Genomic DNA, 15,278 nt, shown 5'->3' on the forward strand with positions numbered 1-15,278 from the left:
TATACATTTGTTTTTTGTTAAGTTGCCTAATAATTATGCACAGTAATAGTCACCTGCACACACAGATATCCTCCTAAAATAGCTAAAACTAAAAAAGCCCCACTCCAACTTCCAAAATATTCAGCTTTGATATTAATGAGACTTTTGGGTTCATTAAGAACATGGTTGTTGTTCAATAATAAAATTAATCCTCAAAAATACAACTTGCCTAATAATTCTGCACTCCCTGTAGTCCAGCAAAAGAAAATGTAACGTAGCCTTCATTGATGTAAAAAAAATATATCAGATAATGAATTCATATTGATGATTTAATAATTTAATTAATCTGATTAGTCATACCTCTGTATTTTAAAATATTTGAAATGTATTTTACGTAAAAAGATATTGGTCAGATCCGCCATGTTTGTCATTTATTTAGAAAAAAAATTGTTCTGCAATAACAATCCGACAAAAGTAAAACGAAAGTTGGGTGGGTATGCTGTTCGATCCCTCGACCACTAGGGGCACCATTTCCTGTGGTGTGTCATTGGCAAGTACAGCCTGGTATCGCCCATCCCTCTTCAGCCCTACAAATGTTTCCACTCAGTCTCAAGCCTTCATTAATGTAAAAAACGATTTTCTAACAATGATTTGACAATAATAATTCACCTTTTATGTCAAATTTTAGTAATTTAGGTTATTTTAACTTTAACTTATGTTAAAAGATGTACGCCATGTATGTTATTTCATTAAAAAAATGTTATGAGATACGAGTATGTTAAAAGGTAAGCTTGCCTTTATTGATGTGGCGGCAGTAGCTCAGGAGGTAGAGCGATCGTTTTAGGATTAAGGGATCCCAGTTCGAATCCCGGCTTGTCCGTGTTACATGCCGAAGTGTCCTTGGGTAAGACACTGAACCCCCAATACCCCCAATAAGCAGGTTAGCAGCCTTACATGGCTGCACAGATCATGGCCGCTATTGGGAAATGTGAAACACAATGTAAAGCGCTTTGGGAAGTCATTGACTTGAAAAGCGCTATATAAATGCAGATCATTTCATTTCATTTCACATTTATTTTGGCGCAAAGAGACGTCGGTTAAACCCGCCATTTAATAAGATAAACAACAACACCTTCCTGTGTGTTAATAGCAGAGTGCAATGTTTAATTAATCCACAATCCCACACATTTTAACAAAGTACTTGTCACGAGGCTGAGCGGGAAATTGGAAAAAAGGACCCATTTGCGTAGACGTACTCACAATTTATTGGGGGAAGGATGAGGAGGGTGCGCACACTCGATCCGGGGATCGATGGTCGCGGAGTGGATTAGAAATCCAAACAAAAGACAAGTTGTCAAAAACAAACAAACGGATCAGACCAAAAACAAAACAGGATCAAATACGAGCAGATTCACAGAACTAGGCATTTAACAGGTTTTAACCGAAGTCTCACTGAGTTTAACCAGGTTTAACAAACGTTCCAGCAAAGCACAGTACAAAGGAGCGCGCTTAAGTACTCCAAGAGCAATCAGTCCAATGCGTCTCAGCCGGTGTCAAGGGGCGGGACCAGCTGGGCGCCATGACAACCGTGCAGGACATGACAGTACTGGAGATGAAAACCGAGTTTACTTTTAATTATTATTATTATTATTATTATAACTGTTTAATAGTGTTTAATACAAATGTATTTAATGGAGGAACCAGACACTGCAAGAATGAAAATACATTCAGTCATTTTAAATATGCAAATGAGTCATTCTTTTGCTGACATGGTCCATCCCGGGAAGGGACCCCATGTTTTTTCCCTCCAAAAGGGGTACAGTTTTATTTGTTTAATATAAAAAGGTTAAAATTATTTCACTAGTCGTGGGTGATAAAACATCTCGTCTCATCTCATTAGCTGCACCGTTTATCCTCAGTAGGGTCGCGGGGGTGCTGGGGCCCATCCCAGCAATCATCGGGCAGTGGGCAGGGGACACCCTGAACTGGTTGCCAGCCAATTGCAGGGCACACAGGGACAGACAACTCGCTCGCTCATTCACACCTAGGGACGATTTGGACCGGCCAATCCACCTGAAATGCATGTCTTTGGAATGTGGGAGGAAACCGGAGTGCCCGGAGGAAACCCACGCAAGCATGAGGAGAACATACAAACTCCGCACTGTAAGTCTGGTAGCTGGATTTGAACCCACACAGGAGGTTCCCAAGACCTTAGAACTGTGCCGCACACGCGCTAACCACTGCGCCGCCGTGCTGCCCGTGATAAAACATATGTTATTATATTTAAGGACAAAATTAAATTTGTTTACATTATTGGGAATATATTGCTGAGAGAGTGAGAAAGCGTTAGAGCGAGAGAGCGAGAGACTGCGGCTGAGTTCGGTTGGAGGCTGATTCTTGCTCTCTCAGCTTTGTCATGTAGTAGTGTATCGGTCCTTTATTCCAAGTTTACCACCAAAACAGTAGTCGTACCCACATTGAAATACGCTTTCAAATCAGGCGACACTTAGATTGGTTGTCACTGCCGCCGAAGGCGATGCCCATCTGCAATAATTACCCTTTCACACCAGCTATATGATAGATGGACGGTTTATAACACTGGAAGTATGTGCTATCTCGAGGGATTATATTTGGAGAATTAATTTGCAAATTTCAATCAATTGTGCACAGCATTCGATTCGAATGGCTCTGATTTTTCCGGTTCCTTCAGCCATGGGACTTTTGCTATAAAGACGCTGCCATACTGGCGAACAAAAGTTCAAAAATTAAGTAGCTTGGACGTTCACTGTAGAAGTAAAAAACACATGCCATGCCTGTCAACCTCCACGGCTCCATGCCCTTACAAACTGTCTTATTTTCTCTTACAAAATACAAAATAATCGTACACCATATTTTTTTTTTCGGAATCATGCATGATGGGTAATCCCTAGGCGGCAGACGCATGCGCACAGGAGCATCAAACCGCTCGCTTCGTTGGCAACGAAAAAAACGATACCGAGCTAGAGGCTACAGCGGCGAACCGGCTTTTTCGGCTCAACTCATTAAAGAGAGCCGGCTCTCTAAAAAGAGACGGACCTTCTTTCACTACATAACTACCACATGAAATCCGCGGCGGCAGATGCATCGCTTCGTTTGCAATGAAAAAAAAAAACATACAGAGATAGAGGGTACCGCGGCGAACTCGTTTGACTTGATTGATTGGCCGTTTCGTCATAGTCGGTGTAAACCGGATGGTACCCATAATTGACAAATTTGCGTTTTTCCATACAGATTTTCTTGTACGTCGTACACGTCTTAAAATGCATAATAAACGTACTTTGTACAGTAAAAACGTACAAGTTGACAGGTATGTATCCGGACGATCGTTCGTGAGTTAATTTTGTTCGTAAGTTGCTATATTTTGTATGGACTGTATGTTTAAGGTTCATATAAGTATGTTTAAGGGCTGTATAAGTAACCTGTATTGTTGTGAAACTGAAAAATAAACGTTTAATAAAATAATGTGCTCTATAACGTTTACAAACCAGGTTGAATGATAAAGCACAGTACTCAAAAACAAAGCTACACATTAGGCGTTGACATTCTCTGGTCTGTTAAGCCCTTTGAGACTCTTTGTAATTAAGGGCGTCACAAATAAACATGACTTGACGACTATAAAGATAAATAAAGTTGATTTGAACTTACTTTTGGAAGATGCGCTTCAAGAGGTCCTCCTCAGTGGTAAAAAGTGGATGAGTTGCCAGATTATCTTTGCAGGTCAGAGCCTTGCAGTGGACAATTTTTTACATTTCCATCACAGGTTTTCAATTGGGTTGAGATCTGGGCTTTTTGCAGGCCATTCCATTGACTGGATCATCTTTCTCCAAGGAATGCTTTCACAGTTTTTGCTCTTTGGTATGATGCATTGTCATCTTGGATAACGATTTCATCATCCCCAAACATTCTATCAATTGAAGGAATAAGAACGCTGTCCAAAATGTCAATGTAAACTTGTGGGTTTATTGCAGATTTGCCCAACACCATCTCCCCAGTGTCTTTGCATAACATGTAGCTCCTTATCATTTAGGACTGTGGGAATTTTGATGTTTTCTTTAGGCGGTCCTCTTTGTAAATCTCACCGGAACAGCACCAAAAGAAAGTTTGAGCATCATAACCTTGTCCAATGTAGATTCGTGGGTCATTACTGAAGATAGCCTTCATCCAGTCATTCATACCTCTTCTAAGCCCATTGAAGTCTTTTTTTTTTGTGTTTAAGCGTCAACGATGGTTTCCTTTTAGCTTCCCTATATGAAAATCCCATTTCCTTTAGGTGATTTTGCACAGTTCTGTCACATACATTGACTCCAACTTCCTCACATTTCCTCTTCACTTGTCTTGTTGAACATTTTCTGTTTTGAAGACATGACCTTTAGTTTTTTGTCTTGACACCTACTTCCTTGGCCTACCAGTACGCTTGACTTTAACAACCTAACAACCATTGCTATGTTTTTTCTTAATTTCCTTTAGTGTTTCTGAATGCCAATATATTGCATTTTGGAATGACCTCATGTTTGTGATCTGAGATTTTTCTATAGAATAAAAATAAAATGACTGAGGGCTTGCCCGAGACTGGTGGTTCCATACTTTTTGCTGGGCGGTTGTACTTTCGTAGAAGTCCTTGGAACCAACTGCCTTTAAAACATGGCTCCACGATCTACACTTTTTGCTCAAATTAGAAAAAAAACATCTCAGAGGATGTTAAATTCTACACTTATTGGGCACCTTTGCTCCACTATTTTGGAATGATCCTACCCGACAACATAGTGTAATCGACCTGGATGTCATCGTCTGGTAACTGCTAACTCTAAATTCCATCGGGTTGGGTGTAAGGTATATTAAATCTAGTTATTTGTAATTTTCTCTGTTATCTCTATTATTCACGTCACAAATGGCTCTGATGGAATGTACTTGAGTTCATACTATTTTTATTACTTATTCTCTATTTTTCTACTCTTTTATATGATTCTGTTTAAAATATATGCACACTTTCAGTCTTTATTTTGAAGGATACAGGAAAGTCATCTTGGTATGTTTTTACAACTGCTTGACTTCTTCCAAATAAAAACATTCAGGTCACTGGGCCACGGTGAGAGAAAGGGAGTCATTCAATGGAGTGGGTCCGTTTTTCTCCCCGCGGTTACTGGAGGCCTCCTGTTGATATCAAACCTGCATCTTCCTTGACTCTCATATCAGCCAAAGATTAATATCCCAAATTAATCTGTCATTTTGGTGCCGATACGACCCGGAACGTGCCCCAGCAGTCGTCTGACTGAGGAGGGAGAACTTTTCAACAGTTTTTTTTTTCAAACAAAGGACCACCTGACTGGTTCTTCTTTTTCTCTCTCCAATCGAGTTTCAGTCAACGACCTGGGAAAACCGTTCTTCGAACAAGGGGAGGCTGATCTGATCAATCAGGTGGGATGCATTTTTGATATTAAGATTAAAAATAATTAAGGAAAGCCATAAAATGAAATAAGAGGTTGACAATTGGGGATTCATTAGCGAATTATTAAATTGGTTCGAGGGTTGTGCCTCACCGAGTCAAATATGATTGTGTATGTCCATATATATATATATGATACATATATATATATATATATATATATGTGTGTGTGTGTGTGATTCATATATTGACGAGCCGATTACCAGATTCGAGGGTTCGCCTCATCACTAACGGAGTCGGTAGAGCCTGTACGATTGATTACTAGTCTCAATCGAATGAAACTAGAGGAATAGGCCTCGTTTCAGTTGCTGTTAACGGAAAGTTAGACGGCACTTTTATGATATTACTAGAGGAATTTGCCTCGTAAATCAGAGAGAGAAGACAGGCATAAAGTGGTTCGCTTTTGAGAATATATATAATCTCTGCAGTCGGCAGAGTCCTCTGTTTGAAATCGTCTTAAAATGAGCAGGCCAAAATAAAATAACCCAGAATAAATACGTGGCTTCATTAAAGTGGGGAGTATTGTAGGAGTCTGTCTGTGGGCCCTATGTCTGTCTGTGTACGTGATTTATGTATCTGAGCTGTTAGTTACTTTTTGCATGTCCCTAACCCCTCCCGCATTCCTCTGGTGTCCTTTGTCTTATGTGTTGTGTACTGCGCATGCGCTCGCCGGCCCACGGAATTATTCCTGCGTTTTGGAGGGGGGGAGAAAGAGAGGCAGAACAAAGGATTCCTTTACACTCTCCTCTCCTTTTTCACTTGAAAATTGATAATTTAAGAAAGAAGAAGTTAGGTAAAATACAATTTGGGAATTTTACACGGATAAATTAAAAGCAATACCAGGAAATAAAATTAATAGAAAAAAAAAAAAAAGGCCATTTTTAGTTTAAAATTAGCAAGTCAAAGTTTAATAAGATCAGGAATAAGCTATTGAGAGATACTTTTCTTTGTGGGTGACATTTGTTTAAGAAAAAATGGGCCAGGCCCAAAGAAAGATGCTAGCAGAGGACCCAGATGTGAAATTTATGAATAGAATAAACCCTAATAGTTCAAAATATTTGGAGAAATGGCTAAAGAAAGGTTTTAATCAAAAACTGAAGGAAATAGAGACAAAGCTCGAATTGAAAACTGAGTTAATTCACAGGAGAAAGGAAAGGGCTAGGAAGGGAAGAACACAAGTGAGATAGACTCACAGATAGGAATATTACATCTGTGGATTGATCAGAGTAAGAAAAGAAGGATGGATATTGCTAGCAAGGAAGAGAGAAAAATGTTACGCATGAAGATTGAAGCAGAAGAAGAAACTGGGGTGAATGGAGAGATAGTCAGGAACAGAGTGAGGAGAGAACAGGAGCAGAACGAAGCGAGGGTTAGAGAAGAGGAGTATCAACGTACGGCTGTCAGCGACAGGCATAAGAGGGATGAGCGAGCAAAAGGAGGAAAAGTTGGGGGTGAAGAAAGAGAAATTGAAAAGCACCACTCTCCAATGGGAGGCCGCACCAGAGGCAAGACTTTTCAAGCAAAGAATGAAGAGATGAGTACATCCGCTCCAAAACAAACGGCGAGGATCAACATAACCACCACAAAACCAGCCAACTTGTACCCCCAACTGCCTGATTCGTCCATACCAACAAATCCTATGTATCCAATGATAGCTGTTGCAAATCCAGCTTTCGGAGTTTTGGGCCAAGAAAGACAAATTCACGTTTATCGCCCTTGGACCCAAACTGAGATGAAAGAAGCCTGTGCCTCCATCCCTCCTTTAGAGCAGAACGTGGGAAGATGGACTGAAGCAGTTAGGGAGCTTGTCAACAGTTACAGGTTAAATGGCCCAGAAATTGTGACGGTCCTCAGATACCTTTTAGGATACAGGGTAGGACGGGTTATGGGGAACTTCAACCCCCTCGATGTCAACCAAGTCGCACGTCCATATGGAGATGATTTGACTGCGGATTTCACCCAAATTATGGACCGAACAAGAGAAGCTTTCACCAAGCCACCTGATTTTAGCGCTGTCACCCAATGCCGCCAGGAAGCAGGAGAATCAGTCAGGCAATATGTCGAAAGGCTGACAGAGAAAATGAGAAACTGCAGTGGAGTTCAAGAAGCTGAAGCCCCGGATACACCATGCCAAATCATGCTAAGGTCGGCTTTCCTCGATGGTCTGGAAGACAGCATCGTCAATAATATAAGAAAACATCTGATCACCTGGAGAACAGCCACAATGAGTGATCTAGTGACACACGCCATCCACGCTGAAGATCTGAAGAGGAAGAAGCAAAGCCAGACAGCTGTTTTCACCATAACAACACTACTTGAAGGTCTTTCCGCCGCTGGAAACCCCCCATCTGCGCCGATGTATTATGAAGAAGGAAGAAGAGGTCGTGGAAGAGAGAACGGCCGTTTGACCGGAAGATGGAAAAGACGTCCAAAGAAAAACGACAACTGCTACAATTGTGGAAAATATGGACACTTCGCAGATGAGTGCAATTCCAAGCTGAAACCAAGGCATTATCATAAAAATAATAATCCTCAATCATCCGAAGATTGACTAACCGACAGAGAGATAGACAAGGAGGAAGATGAGGAGAACTTTGGTGAGACTAAAGATCTGCTACCAACTCCCATTCTGGATCTCAGTGTATTATTTGGAAATATCTCATCGGTCAATCCTCCTAAAAGAGAAGTACAGGTAGGACCAAGAGAAGAACCAGTTGATTTTATAGTAGATTCGGGAGCCCAATCATCTGTGGTTAGAAACCTTCCACCAGGAGTATTATTGGCCAAGTCATCAGTGTTAGTAATTGGAGTAGGAGGAAGACCCACCAAGAGATATTTCACTAAACCAACGACTGTTGTTGATGAAGATGGAACTGAACACAGAGAAATTCGTTTCGTCTATGTTCCTGAATGTCCAGAAAATCTGTTGGGAAGAGACTTGATAAAAACGCTAGGTTTGACACTAACGGTTAAAGGGGATCACATGGTGGTAAAAAAAGAAGATCTACCACTAAATGCCCCTATAAAATGGACAGAGGAAGCCGAAGCTTATTATCCCAACCTCACCTAACCATCAAAAGGTGTAACACCCTCAACCCAGCAACCCTCTTACCTACAGAAGAAGATGGACAACCGCATAACTGTACAGAAAAGACTGAAGAGGTTTACAAACCTCGCCCAGATCTCAAAGACTCACCACTTGACGAAGGAGACACCATTTTTGTGGATGGATCATCAGGCAAAGACCAGTTTGGACAGAACAACCCAGGCTATGCAGTGGTCAGCCAGACAAAGACTTTAAAATCTGAACCACTGCCCAGCAACTACTCAGCTCAAGCTGCAGAGATAATTGCCCTGACAGAAGCCTGTAAACTGTTCAAAGACAAACCTGTCACTATCTATACAGATAGCCAGTATGCCTTTTCAACCATCCACACCTTTGCTACCATATGGGCAAGACGAGGAATGAAGACCTCATCCGGCAAACCAGTCCAACATGCAAAACTGCTAACAGAACTGTTGAGAGCAGTACTACTGCCCTCTAAATTAGCAGTGTGCAAATGCAAAGCACATACAACAAACAAAGACCCTGTTTCACTTGGAAATGCAAAAGCTGATGCAGCTGCGAAAAAAGCTGCACTTCGACAATCAGATACTTTCACCCAAACGAATCAAGAAAATTCGTCTCATATTCCAACACAAATTTTAATAGACATGCAAGACAATGCACCTGACAAAGAAAAGCAACAATGGATGGACATGGGAGTCACAAGAACTCTTGAAGGACTTTTTCAAAAAGACAACAAACCCGTCATTCCCCGCAGTCTGTATCACGCGGTCGCTATTTTGAGTCATGGTAAAACCACGTCTCAACACCGGGGATGTGTTCCGTGGTACGACAAGCATTTATAGTACCGTTAGGATTACAGACCTATTTTAAAATTTTTTGTAGATCTTGTTTGGTTTGTTGCCGACACAACGTCCAAGGTAACATTAGGCCAAAACGAGGGAAGACCCCAGCTGGGACTTACCCTTTTGAAATCGTACATATGGATTACATTGAATTGTCTAAAAGTGGTCCATATAAATACTGTCTTGTGCTTGTTGATTCGTTTTCAAAGTGGGTAGAAATTGTACCGTCAAAATATAACAATGCACTTTCAGTTGCCAAAGCCATTTGTAAACACATCATCCCAGAGCATGGCATTCCAAGAGTGCTCTGGAGTGATAATGGCAGCCATTTTGTCAATGACATTATTGACAACATGGCTACCCATCTGGGTATAACACTCAGATACCACTGTTCCTATCATCCACAGAGTGCAGGGCTTGTTGAAAGAACTAACGGGACAGTTAAACTAAGACTCAAAAAGACAATGGAAGAAACAGGCAAACCATGGCCTGAATGTCTAAGTCTAGTTAAAACATATATGAGAATTACACCAATAAACACAGGCATCACACCATTTGAGGCTGTGCATGGCAGACCTTTCCACCTTCCAATGTGGGAAGGTCAGCCATTCTCAGAAGAAAAAAACCAAGCAGATCCAATGACAGAGTGGTTATGTAAACTATTTAGAGAGAAACAAGTTGTGTCTGCAAATGATCTGCCGCCTGGTTCTATTCCTTTGTTTCAGGAGACAGTGACTCCTGGTGACCTGGTGCTCGTAAAAGTGGTGAAAAGAAAGAGCTGGTCCAGTCCACGTTGGGACGGGCCATATACAGTCCTGCTCACCACGCCGACAGCTATAAAGATAGCTGAAAGAGACACCTGGATTCACCAGAGTCACTGCAAAAAAATCACCGAACTCAAATAAACATGCTTGTCACCATCCTAGGGTGGGGACTCATCCTCACCCTGCTCCTCTTGCCAGCCCAATCGATGCAAGCCAACATCCGCACCAAAATTTGGGGTCCAGAAAGCCAACAAACGACATGTCCTGTCATAAAGCCAATAGAAGGGGAATACACCTGGTCAAGGTGGTGTATGTGCACTGATAGGAGAACACTTCTGCACCTACATCCCGGATGAAAACACATTGACCCAGGAGAAGGACGTTCAGCCGGGATGGCTCGATTGGCTGTACTCTGGCAGCTGGTCCCAGATTCTGGTGAAGATCCTGGCACCATTTGTCGGAATCCTAGTGATCTTTATTCTCCTGTGTGGCGTATGTTCTTGCTGCATCGTGCCCATGACAAAGAAGATGGTGTCAAGAATGTTTATTGCTCATATGTACCATTACAAATTGATTTCTGTCCCACAATACTCTGATGATGATGATACTGACCCAGACAGCGTTGTCTAATGGACTTATCCCTACCAACTAAAAGGGAAAACCCCCTCACTGTATACACCACTGACACACGAAGATCCGAGTGGGTAAGGCCGGTCGGGCCCCTGCTTACACCGTCGTCGGCAGGCGACCTACGATGTCACACAGGCTCGGGTTAGGCCCTGTGGGGACCAACGCGCAGGCAGGATTTCGTTTTTTTTTTTTTTTTTGTGTGTGTTTTGGTTTTTGTTTGTTTTAGCTATGATTCTTAAAGTTAACCATCACTTATTACTACTATGTTTTCTATGTTTTATAAGAAACACTCTCGACCTCATAAAAACGAGGTGGGAGGAGGGGAATTTTTTCCTTTACGAAGGTTTTTCGCCCCTCCACAAAGCTACCAACCTGTTGGATTTCTTAATGATGTGTAAACTTGAAACCTCTGGTATTGTTTTCACGGATGTTCTTCGAAATTTACAACAGGGGGGAAATGTAAGGTATATTAAATCTAGTTATTTGTAATTTTCTCTGTTATCTCTATTATTCACGTCACAAATGGCTCTGATGGAATGTACTTGAGTTCATACTATTTTTATTACTTATTCTCTATTTTTCTACTCTTTTATATGATTCTGTTTAAAATATATGCACACTTTCAGTCTTTATTTTGAAGGATACAGGAAAGTCATCTTGGTATGTTTTTACAACTGCTTGACTTCTTCCAAATAAAAACATTCAGGTCACTGGGCCACGGTGAGAGAAAGGGAGTCATTCAATGGAGTGGGTCCGTTTTTCTCCCCGCGGTTACTGGAGGCCTCCTGTTGATATCAAACCTGCATCTTCCTTGACTCTCATATCAGCCAAAGATTAATATCCCAAATTAATCTGTCATTGGGTAACTGAACCATTGAGTTTTACTTGCTAAACAAGACACGAGCAGTAATGGTATAATGTTACTATATATATATATATATATATATATATATATATATATATATATATATATATATATATATATATATATATATATATATATATATATATATTCTTTTTCTTTCTTTTTATTTGTTTATTATTACCTTTTTTATTTGTTCTATTTCAGAGGCTTGTGTGTTTGGGGTGGGGGTTTTCTCCTTTATGAATATTGAGTATAACTATATAATAGTGAATATTTGATATTTTTATTATTGATTTTTTTTCTTTTTAATGGGGAGAAATCCGAAACCATGCATTATTGCTTGTTATAATGAATGATTTTGTCTATCAATAAGTAAGAGTACGAGTAAGAGTAAGAGTTAGAGTGAGAGTGAGAGTGAGAGTAACAGCGAGAATGAGAGAAAAAAAGAGAGGGTGGAGAGACAGATACGAAAAAGAAAGAGAAAAATAGTAAGAAATAAATAAAGGGAGAAGAAATAAAGAAAGAGAGAGTGAGAATGAGAGCAGAAAAGGGAAGCAAGAGAGACAGAAATGAAGACAGAGTGAGAAAGAAAGAGAGGGCAATAAAGAAAGAGAAGAAAGGGAAACAAAATCAGTAACAGAGAGAGAAAGAGACGAGGAGAAACAAAGGGTGAAATATAACAAGAGAAGGACAAATGACATGGATGAATTTGCAGCCTGTTTTTCTCTTGCACTTATCTCGTGCTGGATTCAAGGGACTTCTTTCAGCTTTTTTCCTTCCTTTTTCTTTTTATCTTGCTTTTTCTTTCTCTCTCTCTTTTCATTCTCCCTATTTTAAAATCTATTTTTCTTTGTTTTTTTTTTCTTCCTCAGTTTCTCTTCCCTATAGCTTTTTACTTCTTTGTTTCTTGTTTTTTTTTCCTTTTTCTTATCTTCCCCCCCTTTTTATCTCTTTTTCCTTTATATTTTCTTTGTTTTATTTTTTCTTAGCTTTTATTTCTTTTTTTCTGTCTTTCTTCTTATTTTTTCTCTCTATTTCCGTTTTTTACATGTATCATTATAAATATGCAAATTAGTCACTCTTTACCAGATTTGGTCCCTCTCCGGAAAGGACCCCCTGTTTTTACCCACTAAAGTGGTACAGTCCTCCCCCTCCCCCTCCCCTACTGGAGCAAATGGATTGGGATGCAGCGGCAGACTCTGCAACGACACATTCTTCAAGTTAGGGGCCTACTCGGATTTGTCCCCCTTCTTTCGAGATGAAATCGCTTCTCTTACTTTTTCTGCTTCTGCAAGGAACAGATTCGCAGCATAAAGGTAAGATTTACAAAAAAATATATTCCGTTTTTCCCATTTTGAGGAGGGGTGAGAGGGTGGCATAAATCAGAGCAAGCATCGGATCAAGTGTAACCGGCGCCTTCCCTTTCACATTGCATTGCAAAAAAGGCAGGTAAAGTTCCTTTAAAAATAATCATGGAGAAAATTGTTTTTTTAAGTTTTCTGATTTTTGACCCCCTCCAAAAGAGAAAGTAAGTTTGCGAAAAGTTGTACAACACGTGTGTCCCTGTTAGAGGAACACGGAGGTTCATGTTTAGTCTCTGAGATGCGGTTCTGGTCCAAACATTTTCAGACTTCAAGGTCATTTGTGGGGGGCAAAGTCGTGTGACGAGAAACACTCACTGTATTATAGAGTGTTTATTATTTAGCGTACGGGTGTCAGACATGCAGCCTGCGGGCTGAATCAGGCCCGCCAACAGATTGGAGCCGGTGTTATGCCGAGAACTGCATCCCTTCCGAGATTTGCATCCCCTAGCTACCATCACCACTTTTACCTCGTTTTATCTCACCTTTATATCACTTTTTGGGAATGTGATGGCGAACATATGACCAAAACCACTTCGTCTTGCATTTGTTGGGAATGTAATAAAACTTAAACCATTCTTCTTTGTATTTGTTGTGAATATAATCGAACGGTAATGCACACCCTACAGTGGGACCTCGGTTATCGCATTTAATGGGGACCAAAACCACCCGCGATAAGTTAAAATCCGCAAAGTAGCGGCGCACCTTAAAAAAAATAAATAAGTTAAAAAAAAAAAAAAAAATATATATATATATATATATATATATATATATATAGGGCAGCACGGCGGCGCAGTTGTGAGCGCGTGTGCGGCACAGTTCTAAGGTCTTGGGAACCTCCTGTGTGGGTTCAAATGCAGCTACCGGTCTTCCTGTGCGGAGTTTGTATGTTCTCCCTGTGCTTGCGTGGGTTTCCTCCGGGCACTCCGGTTTCCTCCCACATTCCAAAGACATGCATTTCAGGTGGATTGGCCGGTCCAAACTGTCCCTAGGTGTGAATGAGCAAGCGAGTTGTCTGTCCCTGTGTGCCCTGCGATTGGCTGGCAACCAGTTCAGGGTGTCCACTGCCCGATGATTGCTGGGATGGGCTCCAGCACCCCCGTGACCCTACTGAGGATAAGCGGTGCAGCTAATGAGATGAGAGATGAGATGAGATTATTTAGACCCAACTAATGGGGACCAAAACCACCCGCGAAAAGTGAAAAAGTAGCGACGACCCTTCAAAAATGGTTGAAAAGAAAAACATTTTTTTTAAAAATTATTTTATTTGATTATTATTTTTTAGACCTGCGAAGCTCTGAACCCGCGAACATGGAACCACAAAGTAGCGACGCCCCTTCAAAAATGCTTAATTTAAAAAAAAAATTAAAATTTTAAAATTATTTTATTATTATTATTATTATTTTTTTTAGACCTGCGAAGCTCTGAAACCGCGAACGTGGGACCACGAAGTAGCGACGCCCCTTCAAAAATGCTTAAAAAAAAAAAAAAAAAAAAAAATATATATATATATATATATATATATATATATATATATGTATATTTTGTCATTATTATTATTATTATTTTTTTTTATTATTTTATTTTATTATTATTATTTTTTAGACCTGTGAAGCTCTGAACCCGCGAACATGGAACCACGAAGTAGCGACGCCCCTTCAAAATGCTTTAAAAAAAAAAAAAAAAAAAAAATATATATATATATATATATATATATATTATTTTATTATTATTATTTTTAGGGCCGCGAAGCTCTGAATCCGCGAACGTCGAAGCGCGGAGTAGCGAGGTCCCACTGTAAATCACTTTTGAGCAGGTAACATGTTTATTTTGCCTTTTTCTACTCAAATCCCTCGTATTGAAACTTGTATACACTCTACCATAAAGCTTATTTCAGCATAAAAAGCTTTATGGAAGAGCATAAAAGTTCTTAAAAGGGATTTATATACGGTGTGCATTGCCGTTCGATTACATTCACAACAAATACAAAGACGGAATGGTTTAAGTTGTATTACATTCCCAACAAATGCAAGACAAAGTGGTTTTGGTTATATGTTCGCCATTACATTCCCGAAAAGTGATATAAAAGTGAGATAAAACGAGGTAAAAGTGCTTATAGTAGCTAGGGGATGCAAATCTCGGCAGGGATGCATTTCTCGGCATAACACCGGCCAAATATTGAGAGAAGTGCAAGAGAAAAATGAGGGACAGTATGAAATATGTCCAAATGATGGCCTCAAAAGCCTGGAGCCACTCACAAAGACACTGGAGCGAGATTTCTATCT

General features: G+C 40.3%; 1 protein-coding gene across 4 annotated transcripts in view; it reads left to right on the forward strand.

The window, feature by feature from the left end:
- The first annotated feature begins 12,815 nt into the window (after positions 1–12,815).
- Positions 12,816–15,278, forward strand: part of lama1 (laminin, alpha 1) — an 85,952-nt gene continuing 83,489 nt past the window's right edge. For all 4 annotated transcript variants that reach the window (XM_088322892.1, XM_088322893.1, XM_088322894.1 and 1 more), the window contains exon 1: positions 12,816–12,948. In XM_088322892.1, coding sequence (XP_088179018.1) covers positions 12,891–12,948 — 58 coding nt within the window. In that variant the 5' untranslated portion in view covers positions 12,816–12,890. The remainder of the gene's footprint in view (positions 12,949–15,278) is intronic.

This window comes from Urocampus carinirostris, chromosome 18 (assembly GCF_059441175.1).
Source record: "Urocampus carinirostris isolate Australia breed hairy pipefish chromosome 18, RoL_Ucar_1.0, whole genome shotgun sequence".
In the NCBI taxonomy this organism is placed as follows: domain Eukaryota; kingdom Metazoa; phylum Chordata; class Actinopteri; order Syngnathiformes; family Syngnathidae; genus Urocampus; species Urocampus carinirostris.